This window comes from Diadema antillarum, unplaced genomic scaffold, assembly GCF_040938485.1.
Source record: "Diadema antillarum isolate AM-2024a unplaced genomic scaffold, OU_Dant_1.0 seq00000616_RagTag, whole genome shotgun sequence".
Classification (NCBI taxonomy): Eukaryota; Metazoa; Echinodermata; class Echinoidea; order Diadematoida; family Diadematidae; genus Diadema; species Diadema antillarum.
In genome coordinates this window covers 224,515-251,790 of record NW_027271540.1, presented here as the reverse complement: position 1 = coordinate 251,790, position 27,276 = coordinate 224,515, and the positions used below count along the sequence as shown (strand labels likewise).

Sequence of the window (27,276 nt, the reverse complement as noted above, 5' to 3'; positions counted from 1 at the left end):
ATTGTTGTGATTCATACTGTAGGCCTATATGCATACATGTACCATGGCAACAATTTTCAGTGTTCATAATTCTTCTGTTTTGTTTCACAAAGAGTTTTTTTTTCCTAATCTTCTCCCAGAAGAAATGAAATGAGGTACATTGTATTTATATAGTGTACATGTATCTCCAACAGTCGTCTACATTATATGGTACATGTAAATCATTCCATTATTGACTTATTACCAAGAAGAAAAAAAAAGAGGAAAAAAGCAGAAAGCTGAGATCTGGAATATGAGAAGAACAGAGTAATCTTTGCTTCTGTATGGAAGAGCAAATTTGAGTCAACAAACACTGCAAGAAATATGTTTGGGATTCATACACAGAAGCCCAATCCTGGTGAAAGGATACAAAGGCTCTTTGTGTCCCCACACATGGACTTTTGTGTAGGGTTTGCAGCCCAGCTGGAATGCATTGAAATCCCTGGCATAAGACTGCACCTTTGCTCTAGTATTTCCCCCACATTGTGCGGTTTTTGTCAGTGAATCTCTAAAAGGCCTGATTCACAGCTCATATTTACCTTGGAGACACAAAGGAAGAGTGGATTATGTGGCCAGAGTAGGCCCGGGAGTTATATTGAGGGAAGGTTGTTGGGATAGAAGGGAGTTATGTTGAGGGAAGGTTGTTGGGATATAATGAGGGAGAAGGGAGTTATGTTGAGGGAAGGTTGTTGGGATATATCGAGGGAGAAGGGAGTTATATTGAGGGAAGGTTGTTGGGATATAATGAGGGAGAAGGGAGTTATGTTGAGGGAAGGTTGTTGGGATATAACGAGGGAGAACTGAGTTATGTTGAGGGAAAGTTGTTGGGATATATCGAGGGAGAAGGGAGTTATGTTGAGGGAAGGTTGTTGGGATATATCGAGGGAGAAGGGAGTTATGTTGAGGGAAGGTTGTTGGGATATATCGAGGGAGAAGGGAGTTATGTTGAGGGAAGGTTGTTGGGATATAACGAGGGAGAAGGGAGTTATGTTGAGGGAAGGTTGTTGGGATATATCGAGGGAGAAGGGAGTTATGTTGAGGGAAGGTTGTTGGGATATAACGAGGGAGAAGGGAGTTATGTTGAGGGAAGGTTGTTGGGATATATCGAGGGAGAAGGGAGTTATGTTGAGGAAAGGTTGTTGGGATATAATGAGGGAGAAGGAAGTTATGTTTAGGGAAGGTTGTTGGAATATAACGAGGGAGAAGGGAGTTATGTTGAGGGAAGGTTGTTGGGATGTAATGAGGGAGAAGGGAGTTATGTTGAGGGAAGGTTGTTGACAGGATATAATGAGGGAGAAGGGAGTTATGTTGAGGGAAGGTTGTTGGGATATATCGAGGGAGAAGGGAGTTATGTTGAGGGAAGGTTGTTGGGATATAACGAGGGAGAAGGGAGTTATGTTGAGGGAAGGTTGTTGGGATATAATGAGGGAGAAGGGAGTTATGTTTAGGGAAGGTTGTTGGAATATAACGAGGGAGAAGGGAGTTATGTTGAGGGAAGGTTGTTGGGATGTAATGAGGGAGAAGGGAGTTATGTTGAGGGAAGGTTGTTGACAGGATATAATGAGGGAGAAGGGAGTTATGTTGAGGGAAGGTTGTTGGGATATATCGAGGGAGAAGGGAGTTATGTTGAGGGAAGGTTGTTGGGATATATCGAGGGAGAAGGGAGTTATGTTGAGGGAAGGTTGTTGGGATATAATGAGGGAGAAGGGAGTTATGTTGAGGGAAGGTTGTTGGGATATATAGATTGAGAAGGGAGTTATGTTGAGGGAAGGTTGTTGGGATATAACGAGGGAGAACCGAGTTATGTTGAGGGAAGGTTGTTAGGATATATCGAGGGAGAAGGGAGTTATGTTGAGGGAAGGTTGTTGGGATATAATGAGGGAGAAGGGAGTTATGTTGAGGGAAGGTTGTTGGGATATATCGAGGGAGAAGGGAGTTATGTTGAGGGAAGGTTGTTGGGATATATTGAGGGAGAAGGGAGTTATGTTGAGGGAAGGTTGTTGGGATATATCGAGGGAGAAGGGAGTTATGTTGAGGGGAGGTTGTTGGGATATAATGAGGGAGAAGGGAGTTATGTTGAGGGAAGGTTGTTGGGATATAATGAGGGAGAAGGGAGTTATGTTGAGGGGAGGTTGTTGGGATATAATGAGGGAGAAGGGAGTTATGTTGAGGGAAGGTTGTTGGGATATAATGAGGGATAAGGGAGTAATGTTGAGGGAAGGTTGTTGGGATATAATGAGGGATAAGGGAGTTATGTTGAGGGAAGGTTGTTGGGATATATCGAGGGATAAGGGAGTTATGTTGAGGGAAGGTTGTTGGGATATAATGAGGGATAAGGGAGTTATGTTGAGGGAAGGTTGTTGGGATATAATGAGGGATAAGGGAGTTATGTTGAGGGAAGGTTGTTGGGATATATCGAGGGAGAAGGGAGTTATGTTGAGGGAAGGTTGTTGGGATATATCGAGGGAGATCGAAGGCTGTCTCACAGTCTTTCTCATTCTTCTCTTTCTGTTCATGTCTTACAGAAAGTGAAACAAACTTTTAAACTTCACAGCTGATGAAAACTATCTATCTTATCATCGTTTCAGATCCAGTCTCAGAAATAAAGTGTATGATTTCAGGAAAACTCATGTGGTAATGGAATTACACTGAACTACATTTCTAAAATATGTGAGGCTCCTATATCATCAACACTGTTCAGTATGATTTAGTTAAGATTTTTCAGAGTAGTTGTTTCTCTGCGCAAGGACCACAATAAATTCCAGAAATCTGTGAATTGAGTTGTAAATTTATGTTGGGCTACTACATGATGTGAAATTATGAAAATCGTCTGGAGTGCCCCTTTAAAACCTGTTGAGGATGAGCTGATTTTGCAAAAACAAGCATTCCCATAGACACCTACATTGTATCTGAGTATATTAGCAGAGACAAGTCTTCAATGGGCTAAATACAAACACAGCTTGATGGGGATTTTAAACTGAAGGTAGAATGCACACATATAGTCCTTTCTTAGCTCAACAAAAATTTCAACTTAAGAGCATATGTTTATTTTGATGGGAAGAACAATAAGGGTACCACTGGTGCAGAACTTACAAACATTAGCTGCGTGACTGGAATTTACTACCGCAATTGTATTTAGACGCTGAAAACAAGTTGGTATTCAGTATAAACGCACCTCGGTAATCAAACCACTGGAGATAAAAGAAGAGATTAACTCACTGGATTCTAAATTCTCTCACTCCATTGGCTTTCAAACAATCTCACTTGTTTTTTTCTGAGCAAGGGCTTAATGGTTTTTGTTTGATTTAAATGTCAATGGCCAGCATATTTTTGTGGGCTATAAAGGAGATGGACAAAATGCAAGCCCTTTACACCAGATCAATGACTTAACATGAGACAAACCAAAAATATATAGACACTCCTGTAAAGGGTTTAAAATGTGTTTGATTTTCTGAGAAAACCAGGCCATAAAGGCCAGGGAATATGACTTCTGTATTAAATAATCACATGAATTCAGAATCCACCAGCTTCTGTTAAATCCTATTCCAGTATGTGACATTGGTTGAAATTCCAACAGGACTTGTTGATAACTTGTTTTGCATTTTCTGATGTAGGTCACATTGACTTTCATGAAACAGGAAATATTATGGAATGATGTTGCAAAGTACAGTGACATCAGAACTAATATCAACAAAACAAAAATTGTACTGAGAACTGGTTAATTTTCGTGCAATCATGTGACACTACACGTATAATTCTGTTCTCTAAAAATACCACAGCATTAAATGATTTACTTACAACCACAGGCATCCAGATTTTTTATTTATTTATTCTTTTTAAAAAGAAACTGGCAAATATTTGATGTTTGTACAGGATCATACAAATTCTTAGAAATCTTTGCTCACATGAAAAACGTATCATATTGAGACTAGCTTACAAACCTTATCTGAATGCTACATGGAAACAGCAGGATTGCCAAAGTTTTTGTCATTAAAGTGATTTTGAATTGTCCAGACTTCTCTTGTTGCCAACTGAGAAATATAATATTTTCTGACTGAGGAAAAGGTGAACTACTGTACCTACATCTATTTTGGAAGCAGAAAGCCCTTTTTCCATTTCTGGGACATGAACTTTAGATAAACAGATTGTAATATTCATACCATAGGACCAAGTGCTGTCTAGGCGAAGTACATACTGTCTATTTCTCTTCCAGTTGTTGGCATCCATCTGTCTCGTGAGACAATGGTATATACCTTGCATATGACACTCAATTTATTTCTTGCTGGAGCATTTCCTACTATGGCTGAAAAGGCCAATTCTTGAATGGCAGTCTCTGCTACACTTGCTGCAATTAAAAGAGGTTGGATGTGGGGATGTTATGGGCATAGCTGCTGACCTCTGTTTGCGAGCTTTCCTGGATTCCAGTGTCTTTGCATTTCTCTGTGTTTCCCCATGTATGATACCATCACGTACGACAAGTCTCCAACTTGTACGGTCTGCAGCAATGGTTTCCCAACTCTCCACTTTCAAACCATTTGCTTTCATGTCGCGCTTGCAGACATCCTTGTACCTGAGGTTTGGCCGACCAATAGCTCTGGAACCCGTGGCAAGCTCTCCATATAAGATGTCCTTTGGGATACGACCATCATCCATTCTGTACACATGTCCTATCCATCGTAGACGCCTTTGACTCAGCAGGGAAAACATGCTTGACATCTTAGCATGTTTTAGGACATCAGTGTTTGGGACTTTATCCTTCCAAGTTATGCCCAGTATGCGTCGAAGGCAACGAAGGTGGAAGCTATTCAAACGTCTTTCCTGGGATGCATACAGAGGCCAGGTCTCACTGCTATACAGCAATGTGCTCAGGATGCAAGCCTGATAAACGCAGATTTTGGTGTTTACTGTAAGCTTCTTGTTCATCCATACTCGTTTGGTGAGCATAGCCATAACAGTAGAGGCCTTGCCAATCCGTTTACCCAGCTCAGCGTCCAGAGACATGTTGCTAGTAATGGTTGAGCCCAAGTAAGTGAAGCTGTTGACAGCATCCAACTGGTAATTGTCAATAGTGATGGAGGGAGGGGTTTCAACTCCCTGGCACATGACTTTGGTCTTCTGTAGGCTGATTGAAAGTCCGAACTCCTTGCATGCTTGCGAGAATCTATCCATGATAGTTTGGAGGGCTTCTTCTGTATGAGCTGCGAATGCTGCATCGTCTGCAAACAACATTTCCCTGATTAGTACATGACGCACTTTGGTCTTTGCCTTCAGACGGGCCAGATTGAACAGCTTGCCATCAGATCTTGTGTGTATGTAGATACCCTCGGTAGCATTCTCAAAGGCATAGGACAGCAGCATAGAGAAGAAAATACCAAACAAAGTCGGTGCCAGGACGCATCCTTGTTTCACCCCGTTACAGATTGGGAAAGGTGCGGAGATTGACCCATCATATCGCACTGTGCTGTACATGCCGTCATGGAATGAAGAGATGATGGCCAGCAATTTTGGAGGACAGCCGATCTTCTGGAGCAATCTGAAGAGCCCCTTTCTGCTAACTAAGTCAAAAGCCTTTGTTAAGTCTATGAAGGCTACATAAAGTGGTTTCTTCTGTTCCCTGCATTTTTCTTGCAGTTGCCGGAGAGAGAAGATCATGTCAATGGTAGATCTGCCTTCCCTAAAACCACACTGGGATTCAGGGTAGATGCGGTTGGCCAAGAACTGCAGGCGGTACAGAACAATACGAGCAAAAACTTTCCCAACTATATTCAGCAAAGAGATTCCACGGTAATTGTTACAGTCACTGCGATCTCCCTTGTTCTTGTATAGAGTACTAATGCTGGCATCGCGAAAGTCCTGAGGGACTGTACCTTCCTCCCAGCACTGACAAAAAAACTCATGGAGGTGTTTAAGGAGAACAGGTTTCCCACACTTGATGACCTCAGAGGTTATGCCGTCCTCTCCTGGTGCTTTTCCACTTGCGAGTGAATCAATGGCATCGCCAAGCTCCTCTACAGTTGGTTTGGCATCAAGTTCATGCATAATAGGCAAGCAGTCAACAGCATCTAGGGCAAGTTCAGAGACAACATTTTCCCTTGAATACAACTCAAAATAGTGTTCAATCCATCTCTCCATTTGCTTCACCTTGTCAGTGATGATTTCACCTGTCTTTGTTTTAAGAGGGGCAATCTTCTTAATCTGTGGGCCTATGGCTTTCTTGATTCCCTCATACATTCGTCTTACATTCCCAGTGTCAGAGGAAAGTTGGATATTGTGACATAACTTCATCCAGTAGTTATTTGCACAACTTCTGGCTAATCTTTGCGCAGCACTCTTGGCAGCTTTCAGGACAGATAGTGTTTCCCTGTCTGGATTGAGTTTGTAGTTTAGATAGGCTTCACGTTTCTTATCCAGAACTGCTTTCATTGTACTTGCATTTTCCTCAAACCAATCAGGATTCCTCCTTAGTTTCTTCCCAAAAGTAGAGAGAGCCGCTGTATAGATAGTGTTACGAAGGTTGTTCCACTTTGAGTTGCAGTCTTCATCCTTATCTTTTCCTTTTTCCATGCAGTCTGAAAGGTCTTCCTTGAGTGTATTAAGGAACTGATGAGCCAACATTGGGATTCCAGTGTTGCAGGTGTTGATGCGAGGCAGACATTTCTGCTTATTTCGATGCAGCTTCTTTGGTTGTAGTCGAACTCGGCTACATACAAGAGAATGGTCGGTATCACAGTCTGCACTATGGTAACTGCGGGAGATGAGGACGCTGCCCAAATTAACACGCCTGGTGATTATGAGATCCAACTGGTGCCAGTGGCCTGATCGTGGATGTTTCCATGAGACTCTGTGGCAAGATTTGGTCATAAAGTAGGAATTGGTGATACAGAGAGCTCGATATGAGCACAATTCAAGTAGTCTCTGACCATTCTCATTTAGTTTTCCAATGCCATGTTGACCAAGGCAGTCGGGCCATGATTCGTAGTCAGCTCCAACTCTTGCATTGAAGTCACCAAGTAGGAAAAGGTGTTCAGACGCAGGAATTCTGCTAATGACAGCATCTAGATCATCGTAGAAGTGATCCTTAACATCTGTTGATGAACAAAGTGTAGGGGCATAGATACTCACGATGTTTACCATACCTGCAGACGTTGAAAGACGCAAGGTCAGTATACGCTCAGATCCACCTGATGGGGGTTCAATTGACGAAAGAAGGGTATTTTTCACAGCAAAACCTACGCCATGCAGACGTGGTTCGTCGGGAGCCTTTCCTTGCCAAAAGAAGGTATAGTTCTGTTCTTGCAAAGAACCACTGGATGAGATCCTGGTTTCTTGCAGTGCTGCTATATCAACATTAAGTCTGGAAAGCTCGAGGTCAATCACAGCAGTTTTCCTTGCATCAGAAATCTGCTGTAAGTCATCAGAAAGGCCAGTGCACATAGTTCGTACGTTCCATGTTGCCAAACGTAGGGTAGGTAGTTTCTTTGTCTTCTTCATTGATTTGCCTGGTGCAGTGTTACAGTCCACTTTTCAAGTTTTGCTCTAGCTCCAAGCACCCATTGAAGCAGGTGGACTGTGGCGGGTCAGCACCTTATTGGCTGGGGGCTGCCCAGCTTGAGGCGGGCGGTAGCTGTCCAATGAGACGCGATGGCCTCTCCCACCGTCGAAGACAACCCGTAGCGCCCTACTTTACGCCAATCAAGTTGGACTTATAACTCGTAACTGCTGTCTTCCGTGTTGTGCTTACGCTGCATAGCGAAACTGGAGTGTCCTCTCCAGGGTATAAGCCTGGGCATACATATGGATACCCTGAGTTGCCCATGCATCAGAGGACCCCTCTCGGCCTCGCTGATTGAGTCCAAAGGAATGCGCTGCAATACGTTTGGCACCAGTTTGGCTGCAGGAGCTGCCGGAGTGTTGACAGAGTTTATCCACAGACCGCCTATCGGGGCTCCACTCCGTGTTGCTGGATGGCCGGTGGCTCATGTTTGAGCTCATACGCCCTTAAGATGGATCTTCTTTTTCATTCCATCAGGGTGTCCAGCCACCCTCCTCACCGTAACTTCCCTACTGGGAAGCCAGTGGGGTTTACGGTTTAGTCGCCGAGAGCTCGACCCTGAGACAGGTAGTACTGGGCTACAGGTTACCAGTAGCAGGTCCCCCCAGGCCGTAAGGCCAGGGAAGAACCCGACCTGACAGTAGCCATACAGAAATGCCTAAATGATTGAATTAACCATGAAGAGAAATTAGCCTCATTCTAAACTGCATTTTTTTCTCCTCTTCTTTGGATGGTATGTTTCTTCTCACATTTCTAGTCGTTAATATTGACAGAATGATACCTAATGTATCAAATTTTTAGTGACCATCAACACCCTTTAATTATTGTTCTATCCATTTCAGTGATGTAGAAAGTAATGGAGAAATGACAGACGAGACTTAGAATAAATAACCTTGCTGTCTGTGCCATGTGTTGGTAGAATGTAATGTCACCTGTCGTATGGTGATTAGAAGGCAAATATTCCAGTATCTTGACTGGATGAGTCACTATCAGAAGCTAAACTTGACCTTGACTTTACAATCTGTCCCCATGAAGGCTTTGAGGTGTGGCTGCGCTTTACTGCCATCCTGTTTCTTGTTCATATTCTATTTTAGTGTCATTGTCAGAGACATTGTTTCCTTCACGATCGCTACAAACTTTTAATACGGGTACAAATGCGCTGAAGGAGAAAAAAAAAATGTAACAAAAGACTACAGTCGTCATCGTGATGTTGTTTGATATGAAATCTTCTTTACAAGACACATGACCGGGAGCTATGGGGTTGAATTACAAGTGGTTATATCATGTGATACGAAGGGAATGTCAGGAAAGGAATGTTAGGAAACATCAAAGACTGGCTAAAATGAATGATTACAGTGGTGTGGAATGCATAAAGACAAGATTTCTATAGGGCTTTTTACACTTGTAAATTTTTGCTTAGCCCCGGACCAACGGTGGGGCTAAGGGGGGGCCTTAGCCCCACCGTTGGTACGGGACTATCCTTAGCCCACTTTCTGTTTACACTCGTTTTTGCCAAAGTGGGCTAGCCCCACCGATAGTACGGTACTATCTGGCCCTGCAAAATAGCAGGGGTTAGCACCGCAATTGCGGTGCCAAGCAAGTGAGTGTAAACAGAACGAAAAACGGAGACGAAGTCCGACCCTCACTGACCAATCAGAAACGAGGTAATCAAGTGCTGCCGGTGCGTGCGTGTACGTGTACAGTACACAGCGTAATTATGAATATTCATGTGGTTTGGAAAGTCCGGGGCTAAGAAATACGAGTGTAAAAAGGTCAGTTTTCTCCTTAGCGCCGGACAAGAGATAGTACGGGACTAATTGGCGAGTGTAAAAAGCTGAAAAAATTGGTACGGGACTAACGATAGTCCTGGGTCAGAGAAAGTCTGGGGTTAAGAAACACAAGTGTAAAAAGCCCTTATGAGCCGTTGAGTGCAAGCTGTGGTCATTAAGTGGAATCTTGATCTCTGGTGGAATCTCTTCCACATGACTGGTGTAGAGACATGGAGTCTGTATTATATCACAAAGGTTCCAGACCAATGTTACGAGACAATAGACCCTTGTTAGAGCTGTTTCACACCCTGAGCTCTTCACTGTCTGTCGTTCATTGGCCTAGAGAGGAAGCTTCAGTAGACCAGAAATGAATGTCACATGACAGTGGAGTTGATGACACAGGTCATGTGAACGGTTCGACCTCTGACCCATACACAGGATCCATTCTTGTAGGCTTGGGGGGGGGGGGGCACAGAAATCCAATCTAGCAGAGACCGTTGAAAGATGTGCCAACCTCTTCCCATCATGTGAAAAAACAAGCAAATCCTTTCTCTGTGCTTTTACAATTTCACTTTCCTTTTCTGTCCTATGGTGTATATATGAGAAATGAAATAGGAGACAAGGCTTTGTTTTAGACTTTTGGTGAAAATTCTCTTTGATAGAGTTTTTAACTTGTCTATGACTGACTTGAAAAAACAAAATGATTCAAATTTTTGGTGCAAATGATAGAATTTGTTATTTAATGATTATAATGATAATGATAAAGATAGTTCATATGATTACTTTGTGTAAGAGGGTTTTTGTGTACATTTATTGTGCATGATTGTAACCACAAGTTTAATATGGCATGAAGTATTCCTATCTATCCCATATTTATCAATCTATTTTTTCTTTTTTTATTGCAGCAGGTCTTTTGCAGTGTTTTGTCTTTTGAGGCTCTGTCTTGAGTAGGCTGTTTTTCATTTGGATTTTGAAGGAAGAAGATCAGGGAATTGTAATGATGAACTATTCTTAACATAGTTTAATATAAGGCATTTTTACACTGGAAATGAGTTGTTATCAACCAAGACCATATCAGCCATCAACAGCCTCTCCACATGTGTGAAAGAAAAATGAATTTGGAGGAATATTTCTCATATAATGATTCCCCCCTCCCTGAAATGTGGTTTGCTGTAAAATTTATGCCCATCAAGAGCTGTTGAAAAATATGGAGGTTAACGAAGATAGGAGGACCTGTTTATGTCTGATCTCTTGGATGTGAGCTCTTGTGATCACAGCTTTACCGACTTCGACTTTTTACCAGCTACCTCATACTGATGTGGGACCCAGGTGACAGGGATGGAAATACCAGAGGTCATGCAGATGGTGGCTACAAGGAATGACCTTTTACACCTATGACTAGTTTTTGATCCCCCTCCCCCCCCCCAAAAAAAAATAAATAAAATAAAAAGAGAAAGAATAGAAGAAGAAGAAGGACTAAAGTTTGTCCCAGATTGGCATTTGTATGACAGATGAAGTGATATTGTCTAATTGCTTTCTGGTTGAACAAAATTCAACTCTACAGCTAAGCTAATCTGCCACTTTCTCCAACTAAAATTTCACTTTCCCCTTCTCCCGAAAAATTCTTTCATAATAGATTTCTCATATGACTTCTGTGTCACTGTTGTTAAAAGAGGACTCAGTGTTGTGAAAATACTTGCACCTCACTGAAAAGTTGTCTGGTCCTTTTCTATCAAAGTGATGAAGTGTAAATGTGATCAGATAATTAATGAGAGCAAGTAATTTCCTATGATATGTGAAGACAGATATTATGTGTTGGTTTGTTTGTTTTTTTCTGTTGCAAACTATACTAGAGCTTTAAAGCCAGCATATCAACGATAATGATAATGCCTCATCTAGTGTTTACAAGCTTCCCCACACGAAGCCGACGAATCCCAAGCAGGCCAGGTATGTCGGGAGGCGAGAGTACCGTGACAAGTCAGAGTATGACAGAAGCAATCAATTAAGTGGGATATCCTGTAATGAACCGAGTTGACTCCTTGTAGTGGAGTAATGCGCCTGTCTGTTAAAGGGATGGTATAGTATTGGTTGAGGGGAGGATTCAGCCTTTAATTTTTTTTTTTTTTGCAGGATACTTAGAGATCACTTCATAAAATGTTTAAGAGCATACAATTCTAAGAGGAATTCAAAATTCATGAGATGGAAATTGGTTTTGAAATGGCTGAGATATCCAAAAGCCTAGTCAAACAATGCGATCCTAGTCCCACCTGCAGTTTTATAAGCATTGCTTCTTCTGAATATCTCAGCCATTTCAAAACCAATTTTCATCAAATAAACTTTGAATTTCTCTTAGAATTATACACTCTTTCATATTGCCTAACAAATTTCCCATTATTTAAAAAAAAAAAAAAAAAAAAAAAAAACACTGGAAACCGGTAACCCCATCTCAACTGAAACTGTACCATCCCTTTAATGGTACAGACAAGTGACATGTTACTCTCTCCTTGCTCTGGGGAGTTTGGAGGGAAGGCACGGCGAGTGTTTCAGGAAGCTGAAATAGCAACTGTACTGAAGCGACAAACTGTCCTTACATCCACGAGAGCACATCACCTGTGCTGTGACATAAGCCCTTTTTGCAGGTGATCCAACCTACAGGGTACAGATTATAAATAGACACACTACAATGGTAACTTCTCAGAATTGTTTTGTTGTATGTTAGGCCTACTACTGTGACAATAACTCTGCAAATAAAATCTTCACTCACTCAGCTCCAACAATGCTGGTTAACTTGGCAGCAAAATAATGAAGATCTTTTTTAAAATAATTTTTTATTCGAATTTCGTTCAATTTCATATCACAAAATTCACATTCATAGAAACAAAAACAAAACATTATACAAAGACAAACTGCATTATACACAAACATTGTACAAAATAATGTCAATCTTACACTATACAGATGCACACACATACATACACACTCATACATACACACTCACACACTCACACACACACACACACACAAATACTCACCCACAAGTGCGGTACAAAAACAGAAATAACCGTCTGATATTTTATATACAATGAGGAAAATCACTAAAGGGTAGTCTTTGTCTTAATATCACTTCCCAAAACAGAGAGAAGGGGGGGGGGGGGGGGGGGGTGGCAAGACAGTCAAAGTAGGGAAGACAGTATGACCACCATGTTGCCACGGCGACGCTGATGATGATAATAACTTCAATCACTTTTCATTTAGTGCCTACTAAGGCCCGTCATGCCACCACTCAAAACATTCTTCACCATCCCAAAGCTCTCTCCACAGCCTTTCAAAACTTTATGGATCCTGAAGTGAATTACTTCACTGTCAAATCGCCTTGTCCTTTTCCCTCATCATCCATGAGACAATAAATCATTACCAGAGTGAAATGATTGTCACCCGGAATATAAACAGGAAGAGAATGAAGTGGAGATCCGTCTGTCTCTACCGTTAGCATGATATGAGACAGTCTTCGGTATCGGGACATATTGCTCATAAACAGTCCAGATGACATAACTTTTTTGGCATTTGCAAGAGTATGTTATAGGAATACATGCTAAAAATGGCTCTGCAGTAAATCACATTATATAGAAAGAAAGTCAAAACGTCACCAACTTTTCGTAATTTTGTCAGAACAGTAAAAGTCATCTTCAACATATATATGCTACCATCCTTCCTTTAAAAACATGAGAAACAAGAAATGGTAAGGGAAACGAAAGGTTTGAATGAAACTTTTAATTGATAGCTTATTCAAGTGCATTCTTAGGCAGGTATATAATGCTATGCGTATCTGTAGGTTCTATTTGTACATAGTGATGGCTATATATGCAAGGCGTTATTCCATATAATTTTACTTTTCATATTATGCACAGGTTGGCATGAGGGGTAGCATAAGATATGATCTAAAATTGATCTGACCCAAGATAATGCAACCTTCAAATCTGGTAATATCTCTGAATCATTTTTAAAAACATGATTTCTGTATTTCAAGATTATCCAGGATAATCAAGCAAGAAAACCACAAATGATTTATGATTTTTAATTCTTTTAATTATCAATCAGAAGTTTTCATTCAATCTATCGATCAAAAGTTCTATTTACCTGTACTCAAGCCGATCCTAGTTTATTACCAGATGCCTAAAATCTAGAAGTATCTTGCAGTACATCCCAAACAACACAGGGAGGATTGAGTACCTTGAACTTTTTAGTGATTGCTTTTCAAGAGAGACCATTTTTGGACTTCACACCAAATAGCATAAATTGCCAGACTCCAAAACTTTCCCACAGTCAAATTCACATGAAGAGGAAGTTTGAATAACCTTTATAGGACACCTTGTACAGGCATCTTCCTGCCATTGGCTTGGAATACATCCTCCATACCATATGTTGAGTTGCCATGGGATACGACTGTAAAACGAGGAATGTTCGTGTGCATTTGAATTTCACGAATTTTGCGAGAGCTAGGATACGTGAAAGTAAAATGCATGCGAAAGTTCTTGTCTACACTATATGCAGTGAATGTTAGAGGCAACTCACGAAAATGTCATGCCGCGAAAAAAGCTGTTGGCTCCAATTCGCAAAAATTTCATGCTGCAAAAATATCGTATTTTACGGTATACTCAGAAAGTCCCTCAAGTTTGAGTGGTTTGTGTCTTCTTTTTGTCCCAGTCCTTTTCTTTCACTTATTTGCTGTAATTGGTTGAAAGTAAAGACATTTATTTTACCATGACTGTAAATAACTATGAATGCAAGCTACTTTTATACTGCAATAATTCTGAGTTCATCATCACTCTGCCTCTATAGGGTTGTAGTGGTTATGGGAATCAGAAATCCTCTGTTTGTTTTGGTAGTAGAAAGTCGCATGTTCAGCTCAGTGCCACACTTGCACACCTGAGTAGCCTTGTGGCATAAAAAACTTTCTTTGCTTTATATATTTTTCCCCTTTGGTATCTTACAAGGCAACCAATGTGGAGTAATACACCACAATTGTTCTCAATCCACTGACAATGCACTAAACATAATATTCATGGCAATCTTCAGACAATGTGATTGTGCTCTTGAATACCAGAGTATACTGTTCTCAGCTCCAATAATGCGAAGGGCTGTAATTGACTTAATGATTGAAGTCAATTGTAATTCAGTTTTGTTATACAGAGCAAACAGACAAAATCACTTGAACATTCTTTAAGATAAACTAAGCCAGCTCTTATATATTTGCAGGCCACTGGTGTCAAAATATTGTTGATTGCCATGCGGTCAGGGCAGGATGCTATAGAATAAATTGGGCAAAGAAGCCAACAAATGCAGACAATTGTTTCTCTTTGCCCCCCCCCCCCATATGTTTACCAGTTCATTCATGCATCAAGTGTGTTTGGTCTGAGTAATGGACACACTCTGTGGACAAAGGAATGACCCTTGTTTGAGGCGGTCATTTTCCAAACAAATCTGTGATGTGATTTCTTTCTTTATGTTGACATGTTTGATGACAAACTTTGCCCACTCCCAGCTCCTGTTGGTATAGTCTATGTCAGTTCACTGAACTTTGCTTGTCTCGTCTAGCCATAGTTACCTATAGGAGATGACCCAACTTTGAAGTTGACTCAAATTTCACTAACTTTCATACAAGTAGAGCTTCAAAAGTAGGTAAACTTCAAATAAGGAACCATGTAAACATTCTCATAGTTCACTAACTTTGAGTTATTATTGATAATCCTAACCATAAGATCTTGCAGTTTAGCCATGGATAAAGAATGAACTTGTAGTTTTGAAGGAATTTTTGCCTGCTTGAACTCAAGTTTGTTTCTTCTTTTTTTTTGTTGGTTTTTTAATACCAACCTTGCATACTTGTATATCATTATAATGTCTTCTGTAGAATTTCTTCTGTACTAGTATGTCTTTATGATATTTGAGTGTTTTTCCTTAATCAACAATAAAGAAGTTAAATGTAAAAAAACGTATTTTTCAAAATTTCATTTGCCCGCTTCAGTCTTGCAATTTTCCCATTTTTAAATGAAAATATCATTTTGTCGTAGAATAATTATTTTTACCTTGTATTTCTATGTTTTGTGGTCTAGAAATTGGCAGCCCAGCTTCTTTCATTTATATCATATAGAGTGAAAAAAAGTTGTTTTTTGTTGTTTTTTTTTAATGGGAGATCCAGAATCTCAATACAGAGTACAAAGAGAACACTGTTGAGCTGCCTTTTATTGCATGTGTATGTGTGTGTGTGTGTGTGTGTGTGTGTGTGTGTGTGTGTGTGTGTGTGTGTGTGTGTGTGTGTTTTTGTTACCTTCGTTGCCAGAACTTATCACCAGAAAACAGAAGCTCAGCTGGAGTGAAACCAGTAAAGTAACATTTCAAGTTTGATTACGGAATTCAATTGGTATTTGATTTTGGACAGGAAGTTGATAACATTATTAGTGTCATAAACAAATCCATTTCCTGTTTGTGTGGGAGGGAAAGATTGTTTGGGGTGGGGGCTGAGTAAATTCATGAAATAGGCCTTCACTTGGGATTCTTTTGTCAAATTTGCTCTATTTTGATGTGGATGCCCTTTCCTCTAACCAATGATTTAACATGAAATTGATGGATGACGTATCTTATCTTTGATTTACACCTTTCATAGTAAAAGCTATCTTTGTCCACTTTCTTCCTGTTTATACTCCTTGGAGTTTTGCAGCAACTTTGTATTCCAATTTTAGAGTCCGATAAACTCTTTTGTAGCCATGCACCTTCATTTTTCTTGCATTCAGCTTGGTCACTGCCTCTCACTTTCTGATTTCTCTGCTTCTTAATGAACAAACGAGTTGATGATGATTACAATGAGCAGATGTCATCACTCATGGTAAACGTCTTCTTTAGTTTATACTCGTAATATAATATTTCTAACATGTTTCCTTCCTATCTCTCATGTTTCCTTTTATGTCTTCCCCTTGCACTTAGAAACATTGTTTCAATAATTTTACAAATATGATGAATTATTACCTTTATCATAATTATCAAATTAGCTTTCTGACGTGATTGTGCACAAAGCCCAGAGAGAGTTGATTATGTATGTACATATGTATGTTTTCTTAGTTCTTTCATGAATGTGATATGCTGTTGGACAGTCAAACAATTAAATGCATGTAACTGGAAGAGTGAGTGATATGAGCAAAGCTTGATAAGTCTCGTCTGTCTGTTTCTGCAGTTAGTGTAGCTTTCAATTCAGTGGATATAATCATCTAAAACCTTTGTTCTTTTGCACAGTGCCAAGTGCATGCAAGAATGACGGTACTGTACTATGTCCTGTGGTGGTGGGTTACCGTACCAGTTTTTCCTACACCAGTCGTAATGTAGAGGAATTCAGTACACTTGTAGAGCTCTCTGTGTAATAGAAGTAGTACTATGCATTGGTCCAAAGACCATAAAGTATGCCAAGGTACATTGTGGAATAGAAAGGTGTCGTTAAGGATCAAAGTTCTGTTTTGTTCGTCAACAATGGGGCGGGATGACTCATCCACTCGTATGGAGGTTTGCTTTGGGTGAGGAGAGAAGAAAGGAAAATATGAAATTAGGAGGGTGATAATGGTTAACCTGCGATGCGTGACAGGTCATTCTAAGGGTGATTCGGAAGAAGAAGGGAATATGTGCGTGATACTGATAGCTGGGAACTCATTTCGCTCATTTAAGAAGCTTGAGAGAGGTGTTGGACACATTTATGCATGTAAGGTGTGGTATGTGCTCACAAGACATATCACATGGAATAATGACAATCAGGTCATACTTATCAAACTGGAAGTTTTTCATCTCGGTGAAGTTCGTTTCACTTTGTTTGAAGAATGCTAGCCATGTGGGTGCCTGTTTACCTTTCGTATCCACAATGTCATGTGTGTTGCGTCCTGACCTGATGTTTGACTATTACCACATGACTGACAAGTATAAATAGACGGTAGTCAGACCATTAAAGGCAGCTCTCTTTACTGTCGCTTTCGAGAAAATTTGCATTAAAACTGCCCATAAATGCAGCATTTTTCTGACTTATGAACGAAACATTAAGTTTTCTCTGTATAGTTCATCGCATAATAAATCTGCTGCTCATGCGCTGTCATGAACTGAATACTGTAAATATGTAAAAATGTAAAGAGTTGTGTTCAGAAAGTCTTGATCTTTTTTTACTTTGATGGCAGTATAGTAGTCATTAGTAGGGGCATAGTTTCATTTACCACAGAATAGTAGGAATCATGGATTTCTTGTGGGAATAGCAGTTTTTAAAAAACATAACATGGAGAGAATTGAATAGTTGTACGTGTTTCTCAGCATAGCGTTTGATTTGATACCATTTTATCTTGATATCCTTTGCTTGATGAACTAATGTCAGAGAACTTTTTGCTTGCTTATCATGAGAGAATGAGGTGGAGCTAATACAGTGAAGACGATAGAGAAGCAAAGGTAAAGAAAATCAAATAGAATAAAGAAAGGTTACTTGTACTTGAACCACATCGTTATTGTATTTGATCTGATGAGTCATTCATCAAACTGATTGTTATCGAGTCAAGAAAGCATGATCTTTGAAATAATGTTCAAGGCTGTCTCAATTGTAGAGAAAGGCTGAAGTGTTTACAATTCTGATGAACTTGGGCACAGCCTACCCTCTTGCGTTAATGTGGTTAATGCTTTGTGATAAGTCACACGCATTCAGCTATGTTGTATGACTACAAAACATTATTGATGCTGGGAAGTACACATGTATATTTGTAGCTTTGGCATTTCCAGCAACTGCCTTTTATTAGCAGACATCATGTGGTGACGATTGGCTAGGAAAGAGAGAAATAAATGTCTTGAAAACCATGGAGATAAGCAGTGGTGATGAAAAGTCATTGTCCTGTTTGTATGGTGCACCACAGCAGGCAGATAAATCATCTAGCAAGAGAACAGACTGTGGAGACTAGTTTGGGCCTATTTGAATTGCCTTTTGTTGAATTTGTCAAGCAGCTTTATTGTCCATCTTAATCTGGAATTACATAGGTGCATTTCTCCATCCAGCGGTCATTAGGAGAGGTGTGAAATGTCTTTATTGAGCCAGCTGAGCCTTCTTGGAACCACTGAAGTGTTTGGAAGGGATGAGGGGTTGGGGAAAATCGCATAGAATGAAATGGCAAGGCAGATGAATCTTCATTATACTTCTGTAACTTAGTCTTACACCCCCCTCCCCATAACACTGTATTCATACTGAAATGTAGGTACTAGTGTAAACTGGGTTATAACAAGCCAGTTGAGTGCCGTCTCTTGATCTCTGACTGACCACACCTTTAAGGGTCATTAACTATGTCCAAGAGTGGTCATCAAGAGCAAACACCCTTCCTGCAAATTGTAATACTTATATTTTATGAAAATTTAATGGGATGCCATCTGGTACAATGGGGCCTTATAGGGTGTCTTTCTATCTATGTTTTCTTTGTTTGTTAGTTTCTCAAGTTATCTGTTAGATTCTATCTCATGCAATTTTGATCATGTCTGTTTCTAAAGCCTACATCTGAAATATTGATATTTTGGAAGAAATTGCTATTTTCCCCCTTATTGTTTTGCGGAATAATGCATGAGACTTCTGTCAGCACCAGAGGTTTTGTATGTGATAATTCCCTCCAAATAGTATGTGGAATGTTTATGACCAAGTTTTGGTCTTTTGTCTTTGATCATTGCAGTCCATATGTATTTTCAATTTTAGAATAACCTTTAATAATTGCAAACATTTATCTCTGTAGTACAGTGGTACAAATGAAAGTGAAAGTGATACACTATCATTGACATTGTCATATGTGCTGCCAATTAACAGCAGTTTCTTTGTTTTGTTTCACTTTCTCTCCCTGAAACCTTTTGGTCCTTTCATACTTCATACTGTTTCTCCTCCAATTTCCTTCTGTACTATTCTCCTTTCATTTTGCTTTTTTTTTCTACTTTGTTCTTTTCTCTGTCTTTGTACCTTCCTGTTTTCTGTTATATTCCATCTGACACATTCTCATTCATTCTTGTTGTTTATCTCATCTCTCTGTTTCCCGTTGTCTTTGTCAATCTTTTATTCTTCACTTTCTCTGATTCTTCCCTGTCTTTTGATTTCTTTCTATCTGGTTATTATCATCCCTGTCCTTTTTTCCTTCTCTATCTACCCTTGTCCCATTGAATCTATTTCTTAATTTGGTTACCTGTCTATCCCTTTCACTACATTTTCTCATTCAATCTTCTTCATTCCTCCCTCCTTATATTTCTCTGTGTTCCATATATATCTATCCATTAATCTATCTATCCATCTATCTATCTATCTATCTATCTATCTATCTATCTATCTATCAATCAACCAACCAATCAATCAATTTATCTATCTATCAATCTATTACTCTTTCTATCAATCAATCAATCTATCATCTTTCAATCTATCTATCTGTCAATATATTTATCTATCTATCTGTCAATATATTTATCTATCTATCCATCTATCTATCTGTCTATCAATCTATCTATCTATCTATCTATCTATCTATCTATCTATCTGTCTATCAATCTATCTATCCATCTATATATCTATCTGTCTATCTATCTATCTATCTATCTACTTGTCTATCTATGTATCTCTCTTTCTGTCTTCTCCCCCTCCCCCCACCTTCCTGGTTTGTATCCCACCCAGATCCCGGTGGCAGTAAAGTGCCTCAGTCCGGACAAGCTCTCCCTTGATAAATGCCAGCAGGACTTCCTCAAGGAGGCGGCCATCATGCACTCCCTCAACCATGACCACCTTGTCAAGCTCTACGGTGTGGTGCTCGATGTCGATAGCTCCCTCATGCTGGTATGTCTGTGAGCAGTATGTGGACTGGATTTTGGGCTGGGGAATCCCCCAGACAAGATCTTGAAAGGGCTGACATTACAAGGGAACTGTTGTACTCCTTATTACTGTAAAACGAGGAATGTTCGCGTGCATTTTAATTTCGCGAATTTCGCGAGCGCCAAGATTCGCGAAATTAAAATCATGCGAAATATCTTGTCCATACTACATGCAATGAATGCCAGTAGCAATTCGCGAAAATTTCATGCCACGAAAAAGGCTGTCGGCTCCAATTCGCGAAAATTTCGTGCCGCGAATATATCATGTTTTACAGTATACATTCAGATTTAGATTTCAGAATTGAATGTGACTTTCGTCTTACTCAATATTTGATTGCTAATCTGTGAAAATTGGGGGATTTCTATGTTGTTAGCAAAATGAAACATATCCACGGCTGCTGAATGTTATGTCTGTGTGATCAGTTTACAGTCTGTCATTGTGAGCCGTGTTAATCATTATATAATTTGATGCACAATATGTAGCAGATATCTGGAGCTCTTTGTTTAAAAAATCTGGACCAAGGTACAAAAGCCACAATAACAAGAACAAATCAATTTAAAAATAATTGGTTTGAAGGCTCACCTGTGATGTAACACTAGCAGATCTGAAAAATGTTTAGGTTGAGGATAGGTCACTAACGGAAATCAAGAAACAAACCTAACTGATGTTAAACATTAGTACCCCATTGCGTCATTCAGGGACGACATTGACAGTAAATTGTTAAGTGGTTATTGATTTGAAAACACAACACACAGAGATTAATGGAGTGTGAAGGACAGAAGTAAATATGGAGAAAAATTGGCTGGTGATTGGTTCATTCTCTGGGTCGTCATGACGATGTAGATGAGGAAACGCACTCCTTGTGCATCTTGCTTAAAGTGAATGATCACCCTCTGTTGAAGTTGACTACAGTACATAAAAAAGAGAAAGCCAATAATTAAAGTGGTGAAAGTTTTGTTGGAAAATCAGACACAATATGAGAAGGTTTTAGAATTGAAAGGTAGCTGGATTATACCAGAATCCCTGTATGTTCTTGATTGATATCACTTTGAATATATCACCTGTAATTGAAGAAATGATTTGTGGCAGTTCAAGGAATTTAAAGTTTTGCATATTTCAAAAACTTTACCATGAACTGTTCTTAGTCACAACAAATTGTCAAATTAAGAAAACAAATATAAAATGTCATCACTTGATCAGAATCATGATTTCAGAGGGTGTCCCTTTTATGAATTATCAATTTTTCATCCTCGTGTTTAGAATTTTGTGCATTTGTTTCAATCTCATTAAACCATCATTGTTCATGTAGCTTTGAAAATCACAATCTAATTTTAGGGAAGAGAGTTTGGTATTGATGTAAATTGCTGACATGCATAAGTCCCAGAGCATTTTTTTTTTAAATTTGTCAACTTCCAAATTGAAATGATAATATTAAAATGTGTCTCATTGGACTGTGCTGCCCTGAAGCCCTCTAAATGTAGACATGTGTTTTTCATTTGAGGATGTTTTTTGATTTATAGATATGTCCTTTTGTTCACAAAGCCCCCCCAAACTGCAATCAAATACCAAATTAACAAATTTTAGAACCATGTTTGGTGTGCTGTTTGCCCTCATTTGTTTAAGAAAGGGGGGAAAGAATTGAGTGTACTCATTTTCCCCGTAATTTCCAAAATTTTCGTAGCAGTTACAATTTGCATATCTTGATAAGATATGCAGTTCATTCTGAGGTCAAGAAAGAGATGGACATCTCAAATCTGAGTAGGAAGAAGAAAGTTTGGAAGATATTTTCTACAGTGCAAAGTGACCGAGTGTGAGATCTTTGTAGCGATAACTAAGTGTCTCTGATGTCTCAATAAGCATTTCCTGAAGGAGATGTGAATCAGGCTGATAAAAGGTAAAAATAGAAGGGCATTCAACTTGTCCATGGCTTCTCAAATTAGGGGAAAGTTACCCTTTAACCAACACTCTAGGACTGTGAAGTGAAGGATGATTTCCCAAGTGGAGTTGGATTACACCAGAACAGTGCAGAATGTGGTATTTAGCATGTCACAGATACCTGAAGAAGCACATGTTTGGAATGAAGTATGTACAATATAGGTCACGCTTTCATCACAGTTCAGCAGGTGTTACCAAATAGTGTCATCTTCCTCTGATATTTTGTTCATATCCCAATGTCTGTAACTGATGTGACCTTGACATGAAAGAGAAGAAGGAAAAAAAAAAAACCTGCATGATGCATGACAAAAACAACAATACCCTCTAAAAGTCAAATTCAAAATCACATGCTTGCCTTTAGCTCTGTCATATGTCCTGATTCGTTGCCAAAAATGATCATAAAACCACCTGAGCATAAAAGCAGCCATTAAACTTATATAAAACATCATAAGTTTGAATTCTAGGAAAGGGTGGGGAGGGGAGGAAACAAGGTCTGAGCTGAATATTGACCAGAAAAAGTGTGGAGTAGTTAGAGGAAACAGGCTAAACCACTGGATTAGTGTGTCCTGTACTCCATGTGAGAGTGGAAGCGACATGACGTTAGTTGAAGCCATGCTGCTTTGGTTTTAGATCAGGCCTTGTGGATGTAGCGGGATTATTTCATTGATGACTTTCTGGGTCGTGGGGTCTAATGAGAGTGGACTGCAAGCATGAGGAATGTTTTTAGCGGATGTTTGGCTGCCCCCTAGTGACGAGGATTAATCATCCCAGGAACTGTCACTGGGGAAGAAGAGTTAAAGGTGCACATCATCTTCCTAGGAAATCCCTGTGATGAAAAATGAAGTGAATGTTTGGATGAGAAAAAGATAATAATGATGATGATGATAATGATAATAGTAACAATAACAATAATGATAATGATAATCATAATAGTGATAATGGAATATTAATGATAATTATAACTTCTTATTATTCTTCTTCTTGTTATTATTATTATTATTATTATTATTATTATTATTATTATTATTCTTATTATTATTATTATTGTTATTATTATAATGACATAGGGTAATTTTAATCCCACTTACCACTCAAAGGGAACAAAAATTCTTCACACAGCATAAAGAGAACAAAAAAGAAGTAGAGAAAAGAAAGAAAGAAAGAAAGAAAAAATGATGTCATTGATGTCATGTGCAGAATGAAATAAATTAGATGTCGTTAATGAATCAGCTGTGGAGATTGTTCCAGACTGTTCGAGAAATTGCATAATGAAAAGTATAAAGTGTAGACATTACCAAATAATTTCCATAGTTTTGTGGTTTGATGTGCTAAACTATTATTTCTATGCCTTTTTCTGTTCGGATACTGCATCATGTATAAATGAACTGGTTTTAACCATTGAGGGCCTTCCCTTCATAATTACCTCTATGCTGATGCACTTTTTGATCACAAATCTTTGGATCTTGCTCTTTTAGAGGTCGAGTGCAGGATGGTCAAGTTTGTACAGCTCTGAAGAGGAGCCAAAGTCCAATGAGTCAACATTGCCAATTTGAAAAACAACTTGAAATTTGCTGATGTAGTAATCAAACTTTTCCAGGGGACTGTGTTAATGTACACGCGTATTATCTCACAGAAGTTGTGTGGTTAACACATGTGAGTATTGATAGAAAGAGGCAGTGAAGGATGCTGACAGGCTTTGAACGAGAACTGAAATATCTTATCTCTCATATGTTGCCAATTTGAAGAAGACATGGACCTTTCTTCATACCAATGCATAATTGAAACTTACTTTGATTTTGACTATATGCTTCTCTCATCTGTTGCCTAGGTAACGGAGTTTGCTCCCCTGAGGTCTCTGGCAGAGAACATCAAGCAGGAGGCCCTGAAGCCAGCCTTTCCTATTCCTCTACTCCTAGACTACTCTGTTCAGATCGCTGAGGCGATGAGATACCTTCACATGTCAAACATCATCCATAGAGATTTGGCTGCTAGGAATATCCTCATGTTTGTAGACAATGAGGTAAGAGACAGCCATAAGACTGGTGATTCAAGTTTAGCTTCCCACCATAATTCATACACAGTGTACTCCTGTAATAATGAAGTCCTTGGGACCGCCGATTTTCTTTCATTATAACGACATTTCATTATAATTGAACAGTACACTGTATAAAGATATAGATGAAAATTTTGGAACCTGAATTTTTATTTCCTTGTAAAGAGAGTTTTCATATAACCGTGTATGTTATAATGGGAGAGCACTGTATATATCCTGCTGTGTCAAAGTATACAGTTACAGTCCTAAAAACTAGGGAGATATTCAACTAGAGATTGTAATTTGTCATCACTGACAAATTAAGGTGATCCGATCTTTTTTTTAATCAATGATTCGAGTCCTGATACTGCAAAGTCTCAGCTACAACATATTAAAATCTGAGAGAAATTCACCGAAGCATAAGTAAGATAGTGCTCGATAAAGAGAGTCATGTCAATTTTCACATCTAAAAAATTCCCTCCCATAGAGATAACACGTCATAGCAAAGATAGAAAAAGAAGTACATATGACCTTTGACCCCACTTTGCACAGACAAGATGGCATCTGAGCAAAAAGTGGTTATTTTATGAAATGATCCCTGTAACATGGTCTTTACGTGTGCAAAATATGGGAAAGATAGGACATGTATTCACCAAGATACAGGATGAAATATCTATGACCTTTGACCCTAATTTACATACCCAAGTTGGCGTCTGATCAAGTAGTTGTAATTTTATGAAATAATTTTCGTGACATGAACTAAACATGTGCAAAATATGAAGGTGATAGGGGCTGTTTTTCTTGAGTTATTGCAAAGAAAGTTGCAAAAAGAAAGAAATATTTCAATACATCGAAGATAAATTTTAATTTCAACCAAGTTTTTTCACGTGATCCCGACAACGTATGAAAAAACGAAGGGCACACTTACGATAGCCCTACATCTCAGCTACAACATATTAAAATCTTAGAGAAATTCACCGAAGCATAAGTGAGCTAGTGCTCGATAAAGATAGTCATGTCAATTTTCATTTCCATAAAAATTGCACTCCCATAGAGATTACACGTAAACTGGTCAAATTTGACAAGGTTACCTTCAATCCATTTTTTCGAGGTGATGTCGTCATCAAATCAAAATTGTTTTATTACATTTATGAAAGAACATTTCATAAGCTACAACATATTGAAATTTGGGTGAAAATTGGCAAAGGATTAGTGAGATACGCTCGAGTAAACTTGAAATTTGATGACGTCATTTTGAAAATCTACTTTTTTTACTTTATTAAGAAATTTGATATCTTTTAATCATTTTATCAGCATAGCCAGCCCATGAAATGACATGTACAACTCATCACCTTTCAGAATATGTAAAGAAAATGGGGGGTCACCGTCCATCCTGACGAGTAAAATCCGATTTAAAATTGGCGGTTTTTTGGCATAGTTGCACTGTGTATCCCCATTGACGCACGCGCGGAATTTTGAATTTGACGGGCCCGTATGACGTCATATTGAATTGGATCGACTTGAAACTTGGTAGAAATATTCCTTGACATTTCGGACATCCGATCCGTGTGAAAAAATTGAAAATTTCTATTTCATATTAGCTGTGCGTGCGTATATGTGCGCGCGCGTACGCGTCCGTCCAATTTTTTCAATTTTTCAAAAAATGCTCCAAATGGTCTGAAACGTGTGCAAAAAAAATTTGAGCTGGATTTGAGCATACAAATATTTCAACGCGCGCGTACGCGCGCGTTTTGAGATAAAAATGAATTTTGAGAATATGAGTAGAATGCGCTTGACTTGAAATATATGTGACGTAAATTTCATTGAAATATTCCATTCCATTAATGAGATATGCATGAAAATGTGTTTTCATATAATGACGTCATAGTGACGTCACGGTCGACTGATCACTATGATTTTACTTGCGCTGTCGTCTTTGCGACATGATACATATATGGTATAAGTCTGACATTGAGAGGCAATGCACTTTCTGAGCTAACCTCTGCACAACTTTTGAGGAGAAATAAAGAAGAAGAAGAAAAAGAAGAACTAGAGATTGTAATTTGTCATCACTGACAAATTAAGGTGATCCGATTTTTTTTTAAATCAATGATTCGAGTCCTGATCGTAATAGGCATGACAATACAAGTTTCATCTGTGTTTAGAGACATTGGCCGTGTGAGGTTTGGATTCTCATTTAGAAAAGGGAGTCATATCTGCCATCTTTGGTACCAATTCTGTATACACTGAATAACGAAGATACAGCAACGAATACATATGACCTTTGACCCACCTTTACACTCCCAAGATGGCATCTGAGGAAAAAGTGGTTATTTTGTGAAATGATTCTTGCGACATCGTCTATATTCGTGTGCAAAATATGGCAAAGATAGGACAGGTATTCACCAAGATGCAAAATGCAAAGTCTTAGGTACAACATAAAATCTGGGAGAAATTCACCGAAGGGTAAGTGAGAGCTAGTGCTCGATAAAGAAAAGCATGTCGATTTTCACATTAAAAAAAAATCCCTCCCATAGAGATAACACGTCATAACGAAAATACAGAAAGAAGTACATATGACCTTTGACCTCACTTTGCACACCCAAGATGGCGTCTGAGCAGAAAGTGGTTATTTTGTGAAATGATCCTTGTTACATGGTCTTTGTGTGTGCAAAATATGGGAAAGATAGGACATGTATTCACCAAGATACAGGATGAAACATTTATGACCTTTGACCCTAATTTACATACCCAAGATGGTGTCTGATCAAGTAGTTGTTATTTTATGAAATAATTTACGTGACATGAACTAAACATGTGCAAAATATGGGATTGATAGCCATTGTTGTTGTTCATCTATTGCACAGAAAGTAGTAGAAAGAAAGAAAAATAAAGAAAAAATATGTTATTTTATAGAAATTTGAAGGAGAAGCATAAAAAAATCAGAAAAAGATAAAGTTAGGAAGGGAGATTAAGACTAACTAAAGAAAAAGAAGAAAAAAAGTGTTTAAAAAAATGAAAAAAAAATATTGGCAGGGGTGAGCCTCGAACCAGGGACCTTAGGATTACGAGTCGGATG

The 27,276-nt window shown here is 38.9% G+C and overlaps 1 protein-coding gene across 1 annotated transcript in view; it reads left to right on the top strand.

The window, feature by feature from the left end:
• LOC139735978 (uncharacterized) overlaps positions 1-27,276 on the top strand; it is a 211,915-nt gene that overhangs the window by 99,353 nt on the left and 85,286 nt on the right. The window contains exons 4-5 of the mRNA XM_071646733.1: positions 20,036-20,194; positions 23,994-24,185. Coding sequence (XP_071502834.1) covers positions 20,036-20,194; positions 23,994-24,185 — 351 coding nt within the window. The remainder of the gene's footprint in view (positions 1-20,035; positions 20,195-23,993; positions 24,186-27,276) is intronic.